General features: G+C 45.0%; 1 protein-coding gene across 6 annotated transcripts in view; it reads left to right on the forward strand.

The window, feature by feature from the left end:
• The window catches only part of LOC100067361 (signal-regulatory protein beta-1), a 46,159-nt gene that overhangs the window by 6,111 nt on the left and 19,760 nt on the right, over positions 1-20,288 (forward strand). Inside the window, exons 2-7 of one of the 6 annotated variants that reach the window (XM_023626243.2) lie at positions 7,905-8,255; positions 9,953-10,273; positions 10,848-11,177; positions 11,767-11,848; positions 16,428-16,536; positions 17,068-19,674. In XM_023626243.2, coding sequence (XP_023482011.2) covers positions 7,905-8,255; positions 9,953-10,273; positions 10,848-11,177; positions 11,767-11,848; positions 16,428-16,536; positions 17,068-17,124 — 1,250 coding nt within the window. In that variant the 3' untranslated portion in view covers positions 17,125-19,674. Of the gene's footprint in view, positions 1-7,904; positions 8,256-9,952; positions 10,274-10,847; positions 11,178-11,766; positions 11,849-16,427; positions 16,537-17,067; positions 19,675-20,288 lie in introns of those variants that run through there. The other 5 variants (XM_023626242.2, XM_005604534.4, XM_070247733.1 and 2 more) reach the window with 5 other exon arrangements.

A 20,288-nucleotide genomic window follows, 5' to 3' on the forward strand; every position in this document is an offset into this window, starting at 1 on the left:
CTTGTCATTCAGCCCATGTGACAATGACACATACATAGATTTTGGTTATGGCAACTTGTTTCTGTAACAGTCAGGAAGATGTGTGTGGTAGACAGAACAATGGTCCCTCAAAGAGATCCATGTCCTAATACTGAGAACCTGTGAATATTTTATTTTACAAGGCAAAAGTGATTTTGCCAAAGGAATTAATTTCAGAATCTTGACATGGGGAGGTTATCCTAGACTAGCAAAGCAGGCCAAATATAATCCCAAGGATTCTTACAAGAAAGAGGCAGGAGGAGTGATGTCAGCATTATGACAGAGTGAGTTGTTCCCTTTGTCCCTTCCACTAAGTTGCAACCAGTCAGACATCCGTTGACCAACAAAGGACTCCCTGCACAGAACACCAGAATGCCTGAGCCATTCAAGCATCTATACATCTGAAGGTGGGTGGACTGGCCCTCTTGGAGGCAGTGGAACAAGCGAAGAAGCTTTTTCCCCTCCACCATCAGTGGCGATCCAAAACCTAGATGCTTGCACCAGCACACACGCCAATGACCACATGCTGCAAGGGCAAACATGGCATTCGTGGCTTGGCCTCTGCCCACCCCTAGTGTTGTTGGGTCACTCACACATCCTGAGGATTCAGGACGCAGAGTGGAGCAGGTTACCCAGCCCCTACCTCCTCCCTTGGCAGGGGTCCAGTCTATCTGGCAGTGGGGACAACATCCAAAGTGTGAATTTCCCCAGTAGGGACAGGTTGCCATGACCAGAGGTTTCAAAGCACACCAGTGTGCACCAGCAACCAGAGTCTGCATGAATAGCAGTGACACTCATTAGTGGCTTGGCCCATGCTGCTCCCCACTCCAAGTGATGGTGGGTGATGCATATCCTTTGGCTTCAGGACACAGAGAAGAGCTGGTGAGTCAGTCCCATCTCCCACTCCTACCAGGGGAGCTAGTCTTTCCAGCAGTGCAGACAGCAATCAGAAAGTGGACTTCCCTGGCAGGAGCAGGGTGCCCTGACCTGAGGTCTCAAAAATCAACCTGCAGGCACCAGTGACCAGAGGCTGCAAGACCAGCAATAACACTTTCAGCTTAGCCCCTGCCCCTCTCCCTGCAGTGGCAAGTGGCACCTGTGACCTGAGGTTTCAGGAACCACAGCAGAATTCAAGACTCAGGCCCCAATGGCAGCATCCCCAACACTGTCTCTATCAGCAACACAGGTTGCATATAAGAACCCAGACCCCTGGTAATAACAGCCACACTTGTGAACCCAGTGCACCTTGCAGTGGTGCTGCCAGCATCTCCAGATAACCCAGGAGCAGCAGTGCAGGTGGTGCAGAGTGTAGCAGCACCTGAGCCCTGAGCCTGGGGAGAGGCTGTGGAGAGCCAGTGGGGAACACCAGACCCAGGCCACCCCAGACACAGCAGGAGAGCCTGCAGCCTGGCAACCCCAGTGGTGACACCTGAGACTGCAGCAACATCATGAGCAGCAAGGCACCAGCAACTTCAGGGGCACAAGCAGCACAAGGAGGGCACTAATGATGCCTCTTGCACAGGTAACGAAGGGTGTAAAGTGCAGACTCTCCAATGCAACCAGAAGCAGTTCAGAAACAAAGAAACCAAAGTCGTTCCAAAATAAGAAAGGTGGTTTCTATCACAAATGCACCAGCAGAGGATCAAGTCATCAAGTACCATGAAACATTACAGTAACACAGCAGAACAGAAAGAGAATGTTAACTCTCCAGAAACCAAACTTGAAGTCAAAAAAGATTACAATTTAACTGACAGAAAATTCAAAGTAGCTATCACGAAGAAACTCATGAGTTACAAGAAACCTAAGAAAGACAGTTCAATGAGCTCAGGAACAAAATTAATGAATAGAAAGTGTACTTCACCAAAGAGATTGAAACTCTAAAAAAAAAGCCAAACAGTAATAGAGGAGATAAAGAACACAGTTAGTGAGATGAAAAGTCAAGTAGAAAGCATTAAAAATTAGAGCAGACCATATAGAAGAGGTGATTAGTGAGCTCAAAGATAGAAGTCTAGAAATGATTGAGATAGAGTGACAGAACAAAGATTTTTTAAAAATGAAGAAATTCTATGAGAAACATAGGACTCAATTAAGAAAGCAACATAAGGATAATAGGTATTCCAGTAGGAGAAGAGAGCTTATTCAAAGAAATAACAGCTGAGAACTTCCCAAACCTAGGGGTGGAACTGGACATGCAAGGACATAAAGGTAATTAGGAGTTCTAATTTTATCAGTGCAAAAAGACCTTCTTCAAGGCATCTATTAAAACTGGCAAAAGTCAATGAAAAGAAAAATATTAAGGGCAACCAGAGAGAAGACAATAACCTCCAAAGAATCCCCATCAGGCTTTCAGTGGATTTGTCAGCAGAAACACTACAGGCTAGGAGATAATGGAATAACATATTGAAAATACTGAAAGAGAAAAAGTATCAGCCAAGCATATTCTATCCAGCAAAATTATCCCTCAGATATGATGGTGAAATAAAAGCTTTCCCAGATAAACAAAAGCTAGAGAGTTCATCACCACAAAACCTGCCACTACAAGAAATGTTGAGAGGAGCCCCCCTACCTGAAATAAAAAGGCAAAGGTTTACAAAGCTTTGAACAAGGAGATAAATAGACAGAATCAGAAAGTTGCAACTCTATATAAGAATAAGTTAGCAAACACTTAATTACAACAAAAAAGATAAAGAGAAGGAGGCATCAAAAACAACAGGAACCACAACAATTTGGTCACAAACTCACAAAACAAAGAAGAATATTTTGTGACAACAAAAACATAGAAGGGGAAGAGGAAAAGGACAGAAACTGCATAAGGTAATGAAGTTAAGAGGTTATCAGAAAAAAGACTATCTAATCTATGAGATCTTTTATACAAACCTCATGGTAAGGACAAAACAAAAAATCAGGGCAGAGTCATGAATGATAAATAAAGAGAAAAGTGAAAAAAAGACACAGAAAATCAATAAATTGAAATGGCAGTGAGAAAAACAAGTAAAAAGACCAAGGGAAATATAGAACAACCAGAAAACAAAAGATTAAATGGCAGTATTAAGTGCTCATACATCAATAATCACTTTAAATGGAAATGGATTGAATTTACCAATCAAAGGACACACAGTGGATGGATGGGTTAAAAAACAAGACCCAATAATATGTTGCCTCTGGGAGACTCATCTCAGCAATATAGACAAACATAGGCTCAGAGTGAAAGGATAAAAGATGATACTCCAAGCAACAGGGAAACAAAAGAAAGTGGACATACCTATACTTATATCAGACAAAACAGACTTTAAGACAAAAAAGATAACAAGGACAAAAACAGACATTGTATAATGATAAAAGAGACATTCCACCAAGAAGACATAACACTTATTAACATATATGCAACTTAATACATATGCACCAAACACAGTAGCACCAAAGTCTATAAAGCAACTATTAACAGACCTAAAGAGAGACATTGACAACAACACAAAAATAGCAGGGGATTATAACATTCTACTTACTTCAATGGATAGATCATCCAGACAGAAAGTCAGCAAGGAAACCGTGGACTTAAATGAAACCCTAGACCAGATGGACTTAACAGAGATATATAGAACATTCCATCCTAAAGCAGCAGAATGCACATTCTTCTCAAGTTCACATGAAACATTCTCAAAGATAGACCATATGTTGGGAACAAGTCTCAATAAATTTAAGAAGACAGAAATCATATCAAGCATCTTTTCTGACTACAGCTATGAAACTAGAGATCAACTACAGAAAAATAGCTGGAAAAGTCACAAATATGTGGAGACTAAACAACATGCTGCTGAAAAACCATTGGATGAATGAAGAAATCAAAAGAGAAATAAAAAAATACCCGGGGACAAAAGAAAATGAAAACACAACATACCAAAACTTATGGAATGCAGCAAAAGCAATCCTAAGGGGAAGTTTATAGCAACACCGGCCTACCTCAAGAAACAGGAAAATCTCAAATGAACAACCTTACACTCTACCTAACAGAACTAGAAAAAAGAAGAACAAACGAAGCCCAAAGTCAGCAGAAGGAAGGAAACAATTAAAATCATAGCAGAAATAAACAGAATAGAGACTAAAAACTCACTAGAAAGGATCAATGAAACTAAGAGCTGGTTCTTTGACAAGAGAAATAAAATTGACAAACAGCTAGACTCACTAAGAAAAAAAGAAGCCTCAAATAAAGAAAATCAGAAATGAAAGAGGGGAAATTTCAACGGATACCACAGAAATACAAAGGAGGATAAGAGAATACTATGCAAAGCTATACACCAAGTTGGATAACCTAGAAGAAATAGATAAATTCTTAGACTCGTACAACCTCCCAAAACTGAATCAAGAGAAATGGAGAATCTGAATAGACCAATCACTAGTAAAGAGATTGAAACAGTAATCAAAAACCTCCCAAAAAACAAAACCCAAAGACCAATCAGCTTGTCTGGTGAATTCTACCAAGATTTAATACCTATCCTTCTCAAACTCTTCTGAAAAATTGAAGAGGATGGGAAGCTTCCTAACTCACTTTATGAGGCCAACATTAACCTGATACTAAAACCAGACACAGACAACACAAAAAAGGAAATTATAGGGCAATATTGCTGATGAACATAGAAACAAAATTCCTCAACAAAATATTAGCAAATTGAATACCACAATACATTGAGCATACACCATGATCAAGTGGGAGTTATTCCAGGGATGCATGGATAGTTTAACATCCACAAACCAATCAATGTGATACACCACGTTAACAAAATGAATAACAAAAAAAAATCACATGATCATCTCAATAGATGCAGAGAAAGCATCTTACAACATCCAACATCTCTTTATGATAAAAACTCTCAATAAAATGGACACGGAAGGAATGTACCTCAACATAATAAAGACCCTACATGAAAAACCCACAGCCAACATCATACTCATAGGGGAAAAACTGAAAGCTATTCTTCTGAGAACAAGAATGAGACAAGGATGCCCACTCTCTCCACTCTTATTCAACATAATACTGGAGGTCTAGCCACAGCAATTAGGCAAGAAAAAGAAATAAAAGGGATCCAAACTGGAAAGGAGGAAATAAAACTGTCACTATTTGTGTAAGGCATGGGCCTACATGTATAAAACCTTAAAGAATCCACCAAAAAACTATTAGAAATAATCAACAAATACAGTAAAGTTGCAGGGTACAAAAACAACATACAAAAATCAGTTGCATTTCTATACACTAATAACAAACTAGCAGAAATAGAAATAAAGAATACAATCCCATTTACAATCACAGCAAAAGAAACAGATACCTAGGAATAAATTTTTATTTTTGAGGAAGATCAGCCCTGAGGTAACATCTATGCCCATCTTTCTCTACTTTATATGTGGGACGCCTGCCACAGTGATCATAAAGTTTACATGGAACAACAAAAGACCCCGAATTGTCAAAGCAATCCTGTGAAAAAAGACCAAAGTTGGAGGTATCACACTCCCTGAATTAAAAATATACTAAAAGTATATAATATAGTAATATAATAAAAGCTATAGTAATCAAAATCACAGGGTACTGGCAGAAAGACAGACACACAGATCAATGGGACAGAACTGAGAGCCCAGAAATAAACTCAAACATCTATGGACAGCTAATCTTTGACAAAAGAGCCAAAAACATACAACGGAGAAAGGAAAGTCTCTTCAATACATAGTGTTGGGGAAACTGGACAGCCACATACAAAAGAATGAAAGTGAGCTGTTATACCATACACAACGATGAACTCAAGTGGCTTAAAGACGTGAGTGGAAGACCTGAAACCATAAAACTCCTAGAAGAAAATACAGGCAGTACACTCTTTGACATCAGTCTTTTCAGAGTCTTTTTGAACACCACGTCTCCTGACGCAATGGAAGCAAAAGAAAAAATTAAAAAATGGGACTATATCAAATAAAAAGCTTCTGCATGGCAAAGGAAACAATCAACAAAATGAAAAGACAACACACCAAGTGGAAGAAGATATTTGCAAATCGTATATCCGACAAGGGGTTAAGTTCCAAAATATGTAAAGAACTCATACAACTCAACAACAAAAAGACAAACAACCTGATCCAAAAGTGGGCAGAGGAAATGAACAGACATTTTTCCACGAAGATATACAGATGGCCAACAGGCACAAGAAAAGAGGTTCAACTTGAAAAATTTTAGGGAACTGCAAATCAAAACTACAATGAGATATTACCTTACACCTGTCAGAACGGCTATAATTAACAAGACAAGAAATAACAAGTGTTGGAGAAGATGTGGAGAAAAGGGAACCCTCATACACTGTTAGTGGGAATGCACACTGGTACAGTCACTATAGAAAGCAGTATGAGTCTCAAAAAATAAAAACAGAACTACCATATGATCCAGCTATTCCACTACTGGGTATTTATCCAAATAGCATGAAATCAATAATTCAAAAAGACTTATGCACCCCTATGTTCATCTCAGCGTTATTCACAATAGTCAAGATGTGGAAGCAACCCAAGTGCCCATCAACAGATGAATGGAAAAAGAAGATGTGGTAAATATGTGTATATATATACCACACACATACATATATACATACATACATATATACCACAGAATACAACTCAGCCATAAAAAAAGATAAAATCATCCCATTTGCAACAACATGGACGGACCTCGAGGGTATTATTCTAAGTGAAACAAGTCAGATGGAGAAAGACAAACATGTGGAAGATAAACAAACACATGGATAAGGAGAACAGATTAGTGGGTACCAGAGGGGAAGAGGGCTGGGGGTGGCGAAAGGGGTAAAGGGGCACGTGTGTAGAGTGATGGATAAAAACTAGACTATTGGTGGGGAACACAACGCAGTCTATATAGAAACTGAAATACAATAATGTACACCTCAAATTACACAATGTTATAAGCCAATATGACCTCAATAAATAATTTTAAAAACGAGGGAGAAAAGGAGGCAGGAAAGTAGAGGTAGAGAAGAACAAGTGACAATGGAAGCAAGAGGATGGAGTGATAGGAAGATGGGAACCACGAGGAAAGGAACGTGGGCAGCCTCTAGAATTTGGGAAGGCCAGGAAGAGAGTCTCCAGAATAAATTCAGCTCGGCTGACGCCTTGATTTTAGCCCAGAAACACCAATTGTGGACTTTGACCTCCAGAACTATGAGATAATAAATCTCTATAGTTTTAAGCCAATAAGGTTTTGACAATTTGTTCAGCAGGATGAGGAAACTAATATAACGTGATTATGCTACAGAAAAAAAAAATTCCCAGGAACTTGAAACAATGTTTTGCTTCTTATTTAAACTACATGTTCATTGTGTGTTGGGAGCTCTGCTCATCACTGTCGCTCAAGTACCCAGTCTGGTGGAACAGAGCCATCATGAGCATGTGGATCTCTGCATATGAGGGAAGTTGAAGCATAGAGGATCTTGCAGTTAATTGCATATCCCCAAAAATTCCTTCATTACATCTACCTGCGACTCAGTGGTCTAAAAAAGTCTCATGGTCCCACACAATGAAAATGTCCAGAAGTGCAACACTCCATGAGGCCAGAAAGTGGACAGCCAGAAATATTTGGTGAAGCGTGAAACTCCCAGAGAGGGCTCAGGCACTCAAACCCACTCTTTGCCACATCACTTAACTTGTCTGTGCCTCAGTTTTTCATTTGTGACACAGTTTCACCTTACAGGCTTGTTGTGAGGGTTACATGCAGCGTCCACCGACTATGCTGAGCTCAAGGCCGGCTCACAGTGTGCACTCAGTCAGTGAGATCTGTTGTTGATAAACATTTGAGAAAACCTACAGGATCACAGAAAGATGAATAAAAGGTGGTTTTGCTTTCCCCCCAGGAGCGGCAGGTGAGGAGCTGCAGGTGAATCAGCCTGACAAGTCAGTGTCCGTCGCAGCTGGAGAGACGGCCACTCTGCGCTGCACACTGACCTCCCTGTACCCTGTGGGGCCCGTCCAGTGGTTCAGGGGGACAGGGCCAGGCCGGGAGTTAATCTACAGTTTCAAAGGAGGCCCCTTCCCCCGAGTGACAAATGTTTCAGACAACACAGAGACAAACACCATGGACTTTTCCGTCCGGGTCAGTAACATCACCCCAGCAGACACTGGTACCTACTACTGCGTGAAGTTCCGGAAAGGGAGCCCTGACGTGGAGGTTAAGTCTGGACCAGGCACCCAGCTCACCGTGAGTGGTGAGTACAGCGTGGGCCTCCTTTGTCCCATGGTGTGTGACAACATGTCGAAAACAACGCCCTCCCTTCTTTGAGTAACAACAAGAATCAGATGTGGCAGTGGGTGTCTATACTCATGATCTGATTTCACCCCCTTCTATAGATCTGGGAAGTTGAGGCCTAGAGAGGTCGTGCTAGTTGCTCAAGGCCCCACGACTTGTAAATGGGGGAAGTGGAACCACCATCTGCCTGGCTCCACAGCTCTTGCCTTTTCCGATCCTGTCCAGCCCTTTGGATCCTGGGACGAGGGAACTGAAAGTCTGAGTGACGTGCCCAGTCACAAGGCCAGACCACGCCCTGCCTCCAGAGAGTGCCCCTCAGTGTGGCCGAGTCTCCCTTTACTCAGCACTTACTGAGCACCTACTGTATGCCAGGCTGTGCCCTGGGTGCTGGGGAAGTAGCAGCGGACACAGCAGGCAAAGGCTCTTCTCTCAGGAAGCTCACGTTCTCTTCCCTCCCTGTGAGGGAAATCCACGCAGGGCAGGGAGGGGAGGGGAAGATGTGTGTTTCTTCATTTCATCTTCAGAAACATCACACTGAGAGGACATCCCTGGAGGCACAGAATCACTGTTTACTCTGACAGCCTGGCTGGAGGAGATGCACAGAGGCTGGGTGTTTGCTGTGTGGCTGTTCAGAAAACCCTTGTGTGATTCAGGGACCGACTCACACAGTCTCTGAAGACTGGGGCCAGAGCCGGGTGATCTCAGAACGTCCTTCACCCATGTGGACGATTTAGGGGTTCCCCACTGAGGCAGCAAAGAGGCTCATTCAGCGTTTTCTGCCAGAGGGCTGGGTCCTGAATCCTGGAATCTCAGCACAGGAAGGACCTTTAGACCCATCCAGCCCAACGTCCCATGTACAGATGGGGAGCCTGAGGGCAAGAGATGATCGGGGACTTATCCACAGTCACATGGCCTCTGAGTGAGAGGACCATTCCAGAACCCAGGTCTGATTCCAGGCAGGCTGCTTCCTGCCCAGCATTGGACACTCTTTCCCTGGAAGAGCCTGGCCCATTGTAAGTGCTGAATAAAAGCTTGTTACACTAAAGCACTGAACAGAGGGCCAGCATTTCTCCTTTTTTTCGGTTTCCTGGTTTCCCAAGGTTCAGAATGCCCCTCCCATTCAAACCCTCAGGCCTAAGGTGATTTGGAAGCCTCTCTTCCCCTTCAGCCACATCATCCCCAGTCAAGCATCCCACACCATCACCTAGAGCTGCCCACTGTTTCAACAGCTGCATAACACTCTGTCATATGAAGATCGCATCATTAATTTGACAGTCTTCCGTTGACAGATACAAAGTTGTTCCCAACCTTGGGATATGAAAACAGCCCTGCACCGCTCTACTCGAGTGGGAGATGCCCACTGGAAGTGGTGTTGCTAGGCCTGTGGGTATGTGTATTTTGATTTTGATGGATATTGCCAAGTTTCTCACCTACACATGGTAGCAGTTGAGTCTTCCCACAGCCATGTGCCTGTCTCAGAGTCCACCTCTGGAGCCTGTTGTCCTCCTCTGTAAGATGAGGATGATGACCCGCCCTCCCAGCACTAATAGAAGAAGCAAAAAATAATATATGAGAAGGTTCTTAACAGTGTCACACGCTTGTGGTTAGTGATGACAATCACAGCATGTTTATTGTTTGTAAATGCTCCTTTTATAGCCAAACCCTCTCCCCCTGTGGTATCGGGCCCCACGGCGAGGGCCCTGCCCGAGCAGACAGTGAGCTTCACCTGCGAGTCCCACGGCTTCTCCCCCAGAAACATCACCCTGAAGTGGTTCAAAAATGGGAATGAGCTCTCAGCTTCCCAGACCAGCGTGGATCCAGAGGGAAACAGCGTGTCCTACAGCGTCTCCAGCACAGCCCAGGTGGTGCTGGCCCCGGGGGACGTTCACTCCCAGGTCATCTGCGAGGTGGCCCACGTCACCCTGCAGGGAGCCCCTCCTCTTCGTGGGACGGCCAACTTGTCTGAGACCATCCGAGGTAGACGCCTCTCACCCCCAGCCCAAGCCCGCACCTGCCCCCAAGTCCCCAATTGGGCCCCTCCCCACGCCGTTTGCTCCAGGTGTGAATTGCCTTGAATCCAATTCCTGACAGTCCTTCCCAATCACCAGGCTCCTGGATGTGCTGGTCACTCACTCCACTTTTAGTGGACACCTGCCAGGTGCCAAGCTCTGTGCTAGTTAGTGTTGTCTACTTTACCAATAATGGTTCCAATTACTGAGCACTTACTCTAAGCCCAGCCCCCAGGTGCTTGGTGATTTCATTTATTTCACTACAGTTATTATCTTCCCACTGCATGCCAGGGGCTGTGCTGGTTGATTTCACTCATTGTGACCCTAATGGGAGCTACTAGTCCCTGAACACCTACTGTGTGCCTGGCACTGTGCTTAGTGATTCATTCATATGCAGAGAGTACCTCCACCGTTTGAGCACCTGCTGCATGCCTGGCACTGTCCCGGGTGATTCCCATCTGTAGTGGCAGGTCAGTTATGGCGCCCTCCTCTGTGATCTGTCTGTTCCATAAGGTCAGAGCTTCTGCCCTGTGCTGTTTCAGTTCCGCCCACCTTGGAGGTTTCCCAACACCCCATGGCAGGGAACATGGTGAACGTCACCTGCCAGGCGAACAAGTTCTACCCTCAGCGCCTAAAGCTGACCTGGTTAGAGAACGGAGAAGTGACCCGAACAGAAACAGCCTCAACCCTCATAGAGAACAAGGATGGGACGTTTAACTGGACAAGCTGGCTCCTGGTGAACTCATCTGCCCACAGGGAGGATGTGGTGCTCACCTGCCAGGTGGAGCATGATGGACAGCCTGCGATCAGCAAACAGCATACACTGAAGGCCTCTGCCCACCAGAAGGAGCAGGACACAGGTGGAACCCCTGGTGAGCCCTCCACTCCAACTGACATGGCTCTTTTTAAATTTTGGGGTTTTTTAAAGGTTAAAAGTAGCAATTATTGCTTATTATAGAATAATCTAGAAGTCTATAAATATAAAGTCGCATTTGGAACTGAGCTCCCCTCCCCTAAATCCCACCCTCCAAGAGTCAGCGCTGGCAAGAGTTTGGTGCATATCTTTATAGATGTTTGACATAAACACACAGTAAAGAAAGAAGGGAGGGAGGGAGCTCATCCTGTTCACAGCGTCCTGCCTCCTGCTTTCTTCACCTGACAATGATGACGTCACCATCCATGTCAGCCTGTCTCCCTCCTCCTTCTTCTTTCTAACTTCTGCCTAGTCTCTATTCCATCCTAAATTTTTCCATCCACATTAGTAATATCCCCCCAGCAGCTTTCTGCACTTACTACTCTGTGAAATTCTGGAAAGCAGAGTCTTGAGGACATGAGGTTTGAGTCTGTACCAGGCATCTGGTCGACCCTGACTGGTCACACCACCGGCCTCCATTGTCCCCTGATTTCTGACAATGTACCAGTAATAATCACAACCACTCACTGCACGTTTACTATATGCAGATGCCAGTTCATCTGTGATCTCTTTTCCTGCTTCAACCACCCTGGGGATCTGGAGTTTTACAGAAGAGGCTCAGGGACCAAGGTAGGGGATGATGTTGAAGACTTTTTGCTGTTAAACCAGGAGACTTGGCTAACCTAGTCAAGGTAAATATGAGTCCCTGAGAACAGGGACCACCAGCCTGTGCAGGAAATAGGTGCTAATAAGAGACACAATGGCCTCAGCTGGGCATTGTCCAAGGACCTACAGAGTTCCCCTTTCTATGAACAGAATATGTCCTATTTCTCTCTCAGGTAATGTCAAGAGGGAGTCAGGTCAGGTTTCCAGGAGTCTTTACTCCAGAAGACCTTTCAATGGGCCACATTCCTTCCATCTGCTCTAGGGTGTTGTCCTCATCTGCTGGGTCAACTCTGGGGCACCGAGTGTCCATGACCCTGCCTGAAAGAAGAGTAAAGATAGGGAAAGGAAGACAATTTCCCTTAACCCCAAAGACGACAGAGTTGCATAACTGTGTCCACTAATAACTTGTCATTTATGCACAACTGCGTGCAAGTGGACCCACTATTGTGTGGTCATATCATTAAGGAGACTGGTTTTTCTACAAAACAAATACCGTCACACACTTCATAAAATTGACAGTAATTCTCTAATATCATCTAAGATGGAGCATATGCTCACATTTTCCCAAATATCTTTTATAACTGTTTTTTTGTGCACCAAGATTGGTTTAATTTCATCTATAAACTTAATGAAAGCATTTCATCTATAAATGCTTGGTAGAATATTCCTGTGAAATTGTCAGGGTCTTGAGAATTCTTTTTCATGAGTTTTAATTTATGAATTTAGTTTCCTTGATGTTTAGGGCGATTCAAATTATTCACTTCATGTTGAGTGCATTGTGGTAGGCTGTGCTCTTTGAGGAACTTGGTCCGTTTTCTCTGGTTGTCACATCTGCCTGCAGGCTTGCTCACAGTCTCCCCTCATTATCCTTCTGACATCTGCGGGGTCCGTAGCGATGCCTCCCCTTTCATTCCTGAGACTGGAAATGTGTCACTTTTCCTTTTTTTTTTATATCATCAGTCCTGCTAAAAGTTTTTCAATTTTATAGATACTTTCAAAGAAGCTGCTTTTCATTTCAGGAATTTTTTCTACTGCTTCTCTGTTTTCAATTTCATTGATTTTTCTTCTCTTTGCTATTTGCTTCCTCCTGCTTTGGGTTTCTTTTGTTCCTCCTTTTCTCATTTCTTGAGGCAGGAATGTGATGACTGATTTTACACTCCTCCTTTGTCTAATGCCATCCTGGTCTCCTCCTGTGCTGGGCAGTTGGGAGGGGGGATTAGACCCCCAGGGACTGTGTTCTCCCTCCAGTCCTCAGGGGCCCATCCAGTCTGCTTCCTCGTCCCCCTTCCAGAGTCCTCCTGTGCTGGTACCTCATGTCGTTTGTGGGGTCAGCAGGGAGATCAGGGAGAGATGGGTCTTCGCCATCCTGTCTGGACCAGCCGGGTTTGCTCCTTAGTGTTCATCTTTGCAAGGGCTCAGACAAGGGCTGTTACTTCCAGATGCTCTCAGTGTGCCTGAACGAAAGGCTTGCTAGTGTACTGAGGCTGGACTTGGTTTTTGGATTGTCTAGGTTGGGGGCTGGAGCAAAGTGCACGATGCCCCTGTGACCCTGCTGCAGCAGCATGCCCAGGCTTCCCCGGGTGTCTGAGGGCTCCAGCCACTGCAGTCCTGGGTGCAATGGGTCTGATGTGAGGATGCACATCTTTGTGTCCATTTTTATGGTATTGGCATATTTTACAATATTTCTAGCTTAATGGCTCTCTCTTCTTTCAATACAGCATAACCCAGGTGTGTCAATGGAGTTTGGGTTGGTTGGTTTTGACAGTGGGAGAAAGGTTCTGAGGCCTCTGAGGTTTTTGGTTTTCTTTCCCTTTGAGAGCCTTAAATTTCCCTCCCCCCATTTCCTTCTTTTCTTTGCTACTCAACTCCCAAACAGTACTTTTCCATTCTCTTTTTGCCTTTTTGCCCTAGAAGTTATGCACTTTAAATTGAGCCTATGCCTTTAGACACATCTGTCCTTTATATGTCCCAGCCTCCTTGTATTAGGATCCTATTGCTGCTGTAACAAATCACCACAGTTTTAGTGGCTTTGAAGAGCATGAATTTACGACCTTACGGTTCCAGAGGTCAGGAGTCTACAATGCACCAGGACTGCGCTCCTTCCGGAGGCACCAGGGGAGAAGCTGTGTCCTTGCCTTTTCCAGCTCCTAGAGGCTGCCCACATTCCTCACTAAGGGCCCCCCTCACTCTGACCTCTGACTCTGTCTTCACATGTCCTTCTCCGACTCTCCTGTCTCCCTCTTTCTCTTATGAGGATCTTTGTGATCACACTGGCTCTACTCGATAACCCAGGATGGTGTCCCCATCTCGAGATCCTTGACTTAATCACCATGACTATGCCTTTTAGCATGTAAGTAACATATTCACAGATTCTGAGGATTCTGTGAGAAAGAACTCATCAATCAGGTGGACTTTGAAACCGTTTCCTCTGATCTGTGCTCTAACCTGGAGGACACATTTCCAACATTTTCAAATTTAAGGTAGATTTAATATTGGCGGTGAGATTTCCGAATAACTCTGAGGCTCCTCTGCTAGCTGCCCTGTTGCTTTTCCTGGGGGCTGGGTGAGGCTGGGATGGCAGCCTAGTGACCGATTGTGCACTAGGGTTTGGTGATATTTCTCATTAACTCACAGTAATTTTGTAGTTCTAGGATTTTCTCTTCAAGTGATACTGAGATCCAGTTTTATGTAGAACTTGCTTTTCCCTCTATGTTTTCCTGTGGTTGGAGAGGCTGTTTTTGGAGACAAGGAGCTGTGCTGCGGGCATTGTCCTCAGCGCACAGAAGTCACCTAAGATTCCTGAGTGCTTTGTCCAATATGTGCCTGTCCCACATCTCAGGGTCTGTCCTTTCCCATCAGGGCCCTATTATGGCAGAGCAGGCCCAGTGAAGTTGAGAATTCAACCTCCTCTGCAGCTCTGTTAATATAATCATGTCCTGGGCCCAATCCTCCTCTTCCTCTGCCCTCTGGCTCTAGGAGATAAGACTCTGCAGTGCTGCCAGGAAGTCCTCTGGCTCTCACACTTAACCTTTAACAGGGGATTAATCTCTCTAATTTTCCTTGTCTTTCTCCAAAGGACTGATGCCCCAGCAACAGCCATGCAATTCTATAGTCCTTATAATGACCATTTCCCAACTGAATTTCAAATGCTTGACCCAAAGTATTCCCTACCTCTGGTCATACCCACCCAGTTCACAACTGGTGAACTTTGAACACTTGCACCATGAGGGGAAGCCCAGGCCTCCCTCTGCTCCACTTCCCGACAGTGCTGGGGTCCTCTTGGCCAGCCCAGTGATCCAGCTCCAAATCTGCGTCTAGAGTTTACTTTCCAGAGCACTCCCAGATTAACTCCCCTAGGTCAGTCCTCTGGGAAGCGGACTCTGAAAAGGAGATGAGAATGTAGAAGCTTATTGCGGAGTGCTGCCAGGATCAACATGCATTTGCGAAGGAGCAGGCCTGGGAGAGGGAGCTGTTGACCCACAAAGCAGGCACAACAAAGACTCAGCGGTCTCACAGAGCTGTACAGCCTGGGGGTCTTCAGAGCTGTTCTCAATGGAGAGAAGAGGGCTGAGCCTCTATACTCCAGTTCAGCCAGTCTTTCTGATGTGAGCTGCCCTCCAGAAGGAGGTGCAAACTCAGGCAATGCAGCTCCCTTCACCTGAGAGAAAGTCCCAGAGAGCCGCTCAATGAGAACTGTCATCCTGCAACACCCCCAGGAGCAAAAGAGGGTGAGGTCTCCTCTCCTTCCTTAAGGATGATTTGATTTATTAAAAATTATGTTAATATGTTTATTTAATTTTAAAAGCAAAACTGCTCATTGTAAATAAAAAGAACCCCACAGTGTGCTTCTCCAGATAGTTTTCCAGGGCAAACAGAAAGATTTCAGCTGCCATCCTCGCTGGGCTCAAAGTGGGCTGGATGGTGTTGGAGCCCCTCCCCAGCGTGAGATCCCATTTCCTAGACTCACCAAGTGTTCTCCAGACAGCAGGTCTCATGAGGTCAGCTTACCTGAGGCCTTCCTCAGCTCCTTGGAATATTTGGTCATCCAGCCTCACCCCTAGTATGAACAAGGGTAGACTTGTAGCTCTCTCACCCACTGTGAAACCTGTCCTCACTCCACTTGCACGCAGTGAGCACATTCATTCCTACGACCTTGAGACACTGGACTTGTCTTGGTCCAAAAGGGAAGGTCTCTGGGTCATTCTACAGGACAAAAGTGATGGGTTTCCCTAGGTTTGAATCCCACTAATCTTGTGACCACCCCCCCCCCCCAAACTCTCTGAGCCTCACTTTCCTCATCAGAATGAGGATAATAATATGTGTTCCATAGAAGTACAAGCCCTGGCAGCCTGAGAAGGGGGTGAGTGAGAATGAGGAACCTCTGAACCCTGTTTTCTGCCTCTAGCCTGAGTGCAGGGCAGGACGCAGGTTCAAAAGCTTCAGAAGGCTGATGGCCCAGGTGGCCTCAGATGGAGTCAGTGGAGGCCTGGGAATGACTCCTGTGTGGCCCCTCTAATGGCTCCTCCTGTCCCTTGCTTTCCAGGCCGAGAGCTGTCTACTACCCCTCTGGTTGTCTTCCTCCTAGGCACAAAGGTGCTGCTGGCCATCGGTGTCTCTGCCTTCTATGTCCACAGGAAGTGGAGGGCCTGACTGTAAGTGGTGGGGCACAGAGGGCAGGACAAGGTGTGTCCCATAAAGGGGAAAATCAGAAAGAGGGGCCAGGTCACAGGTCACACAGAGTCAGGGCCCACGTGGAATGAGGAGAAGGGGATACATCTCCCTCAATACCCTCAGGAGTATCGTGGATCCTCTAAGAGGTTCTCAATCCCAGGAACTGTGTGCGGTCCTGTAGGAGGTGGGCTGGATCAAGAGTTTTCAGAGTGTCTACAGAGTCCTAGAGGTTTTGTGGTAGAAGTGGGAAGGGAGAGGCTGAATGAGGGGCAGCTGAGTGGGTGGCTCCTGTGGAGACCATCTCTAGGTTATTAGAACACTGGGGCTCCAGGGGCAAAGAATCCACATTTTAGAGCAATGTTGACAAGTCCCGGATCTGCTGCTCCGAGAGCTGTTCCTGCTCTGACCTTCTGAGTGACAGAGTGGAAGGGATGGGGAAGGGTACCAGGCTTTGGGGAGGAAGGTTGAAGTGGCAGAGTCCTTTTCAATGGCTGCCTGTCCTCTCATAACAGGCATCCCAGGAGAACAGCACCGGGGACAGAGGAGGCACGCAGGGAAGACTTCCGTAATGATGAGCAGATAATGAAATGTGGACATGTTTCCCACAGCTCCTTCTTTCCTCTCCTGCTACATGCCACCCTCAGTCTCTGTTGCCTCCTTCCTTCCCTGAGGGGCCCAGCCTAGTAGAAGGAGCCAACTAGAAGCTTCCACGACTCTGCTCCACATGCCTCCCCTCCCTGGAAACCTGCCTGCTCACACTCTCCTGCTGTTCCTTCCCACAGTCCGCGATGCTCCCAGAGCTGAGTCTTCATACATGGTCCTGAGCAGTGGCCATGGGAACTAGCTCTGGGGACTGGCTCCTCATCTCCCTACAATGTGAGAAACAAGTCCAATCTACCCATATCAGGATAGCTCTCATCCATCGCCTTGGGACTTGCGCATGAAGCACCTTATTCCATGCATCCAGAGTTCTTCTGTCTTCTGGGCTCCGGTCTATCCTCGACTTCACAACCTTATTGAGGTTCTCTATCGCCTCTTGAGGTCAAGCGAACCCCCATCCTGATTTTAAGAATAAGAATTTATTCTCTTTCTTCTTTCCCTAAATGTCCTTTTCCTCAAACCCAAAAAGAAGTTTTCCCTCCTCTCTCTGTGATGTGAACTCTTAAATTCTTCTATCATCTTGCATCCTTCCCAATCCTGTTGCTCATGGTAACGTGCTGTCAGTTTAAAGCCTTGGAGTCATCTTTGATTTCTCTTTATCTTTTTTCTCCTATTCAATTCCTCCTTCAACATGCTTATGTCCAGCGGTGAGATGGCAAATGTTTAACAACTGATTCTACAAAAGAAAAAGAGACAAACCTGATTTGTAGTGCTTGACGATTTCTGTCGTGTAAAACACTCCCAGTGTGCACAATTTCAACCTAACAACCATTTAATAACCACCTTAAAAAAATCCTGAAAATGTAACAGTCGGCTTTCATGAGCCTGTCCAAGCCTTCCCCTCCACACCCCTGAGTTATATCCATAATCTGCACACTTCTCGCCCACCACCAATCCCTGGTCCCAGCCACCATCATCTCTTCCTGCACCATCGCTATGTCTCTAACTGGCTTTCCTGTTTCAACCACAGAGAGTCTTTGGAAATGTAAGTCAGATCCTATCACTGCTCTGCTTCTCCCCCAACACACCTGCATGGTTCACTCTCTCCCTTCTTTAAAGACTCTGCTCAAATGTCACGCCATTAAAGGCCCCTTCTGTAAACCACCCTATATAGAATATCAATTCTTCTCTCACCTGGCATTCCAATTCCTCTTGATCTGATTGGTCTGGTTCCTTAGCACTTACTACCATCTGACACACTAAACACGGCAGTGCTGACTTTGCACGGTAGTGCAGGACCGTAAGAATGACCTGCAAACTGAAACCATGGAAAGTGACCTCAATACTCAATGGGACTAATAATGATTGTGCTGTGACTTCAAAATTTTTTTGAAACATTAGAAACTCTCTTACTGTCAGTTTTACATATAGAGGAAAATGAAGAAATAGAAAAACTAATATTGCTGTCATGTGAAACATGAAAAACATGGAAAATTAAAGTGTTTTATCTCTTTATAAAAATGTATCGAGAGCAGTTTGAACAGTGTTTGCCTTCTTCGTGTTGTATAACTTAGGATACAGAGCGAGCGTCTTTTCTGCACCTTGGTGAACCATCACAGTCCTTTCTAAGTTTGCATCAGCTTCTATCATTTGATCCTTTGTGCTCTCACTATTGTGAAATGTTTACGAAAGTTCCTGTAATTTGTGGTGTCACTGCCTCTGGGACATTTTCACCCTTTTCCTCACCACAGCTTCCCTCCTTTATGTGGTAGTTTTGTAGTCACTGAGTTCCTCAGGCTGCACATCTGAAATCTTTCTTTCTAGCAGGATCAGTGTCAGCATCCCCACGGCTAGCTGTTTCTTCTATAACTCCACTTACATTCTATTTGCATTTCACTTCCAGCATTATCACTTTTTGTTTCTCTGCTGCACTTTCACCTCTGTTGCCCATTTCCTTTGGCAATAATTCACTTTTCTAAAACACATGTTTTAGAAAACATTGGGAGACAAGGAGACAATACAAAAATGTGTCTTGCAGTCTGTGCATAAACTGAGTAACAGAGTCACAGTGATCGGTCACTGCAGACTGTGAAAGAAGTCACGTGGTGGGTCACTGATCGTGATGAGCATCTGTTAGTTACACAGTGATTTGTGGACTGAAGAAGAGCTGGAGGCAAAGTTTGCATGTATGGAATTGCTCACAGTAAACTTACTGTGGTAACTGGAATTTGAATCGTGTGTTGAGAGTCTGATGTTATTTAACTCAGCTGTGGCGTCTGAATTTCATGCACATCAGCGCCGTGCAAAGTGAGATCTGCCTGTGTGTGTGTCTCTTCCTCAAATAGATGTCAGTCTAACCAGGAAGGGACTATCTGCATCCTCAGTTGCCAGAACAGTGACTGTCATATAGCAGAGCAGCACATTCTAAAAAAATATTTGAATGACTACTCTATCAAGGACGTTAGTTTCTACTTGATGTTGGGTTTCAAAATAAAACTTTCCTTCATTCCATCACCTGACTTTTGTCTTCTAAAGCCCTTTCTTTAAAGACTACTTTCTCTTCTTTGTGTTTAAAAAGTTGCATGTGGGGCCAGCCCCATGGCGTAGAGGCTAAGTTAGGCGTGCCCCTCTTCGGTGGCCTGGGTTTGTGGGTTGGGATCCCAGGAGTGGACCTACACTACTAGTCAGACATGCTGTGGTGGTACCCCACGTACAAAACAGAGGGGTCTGGCACAGATCTTAGCTCAGGGCTAATTTTCCTCAAGCAAAAAAAGAGGAAGATTGGCAACAGATGTTAGCTCAGGGTGAATCTTCCTCAGCATCAAACAAATCCCATGAAAAATTCAACATCGTCTAGAAAAGAAGGAAGTGAAAAAAAAAAAACCACCACCACGAAAACAACCTCATTGATTTGAATGTGTCAAAGGGATATGGGAACCAAGTGAAAGAGCTCCCAAAGGCCAAAGCTGGAAGAATTTGAGCAAAAAATAAATACAGTGTTGGATTATGCTATGATCTGAATGTTTCTGTCCCCCTGAAATTCCATATGTTAGAATCCTGATGCCCAGTGTGATGGTGGTAGCAGGTGAGGCCTCTGCCAGGTGATTAGATCACGAGGGCTCCATCCTCATCA

The sequence above is a fragment of the Equus caballus genome, chromosome 22, assembly GCF_041296265.1.
Source record: "Equus caballus isolate H_3958 breed thoroughbred chromosome 22, TB-T2T, whole genome shotgun sequence".
In the NCBI taxonomy this organism is placed as follows: Eukaryota; Metazoa; Chordata; class Mammalia; order Perissodactyla; family Equidae; genus Equus; species Equus caballus.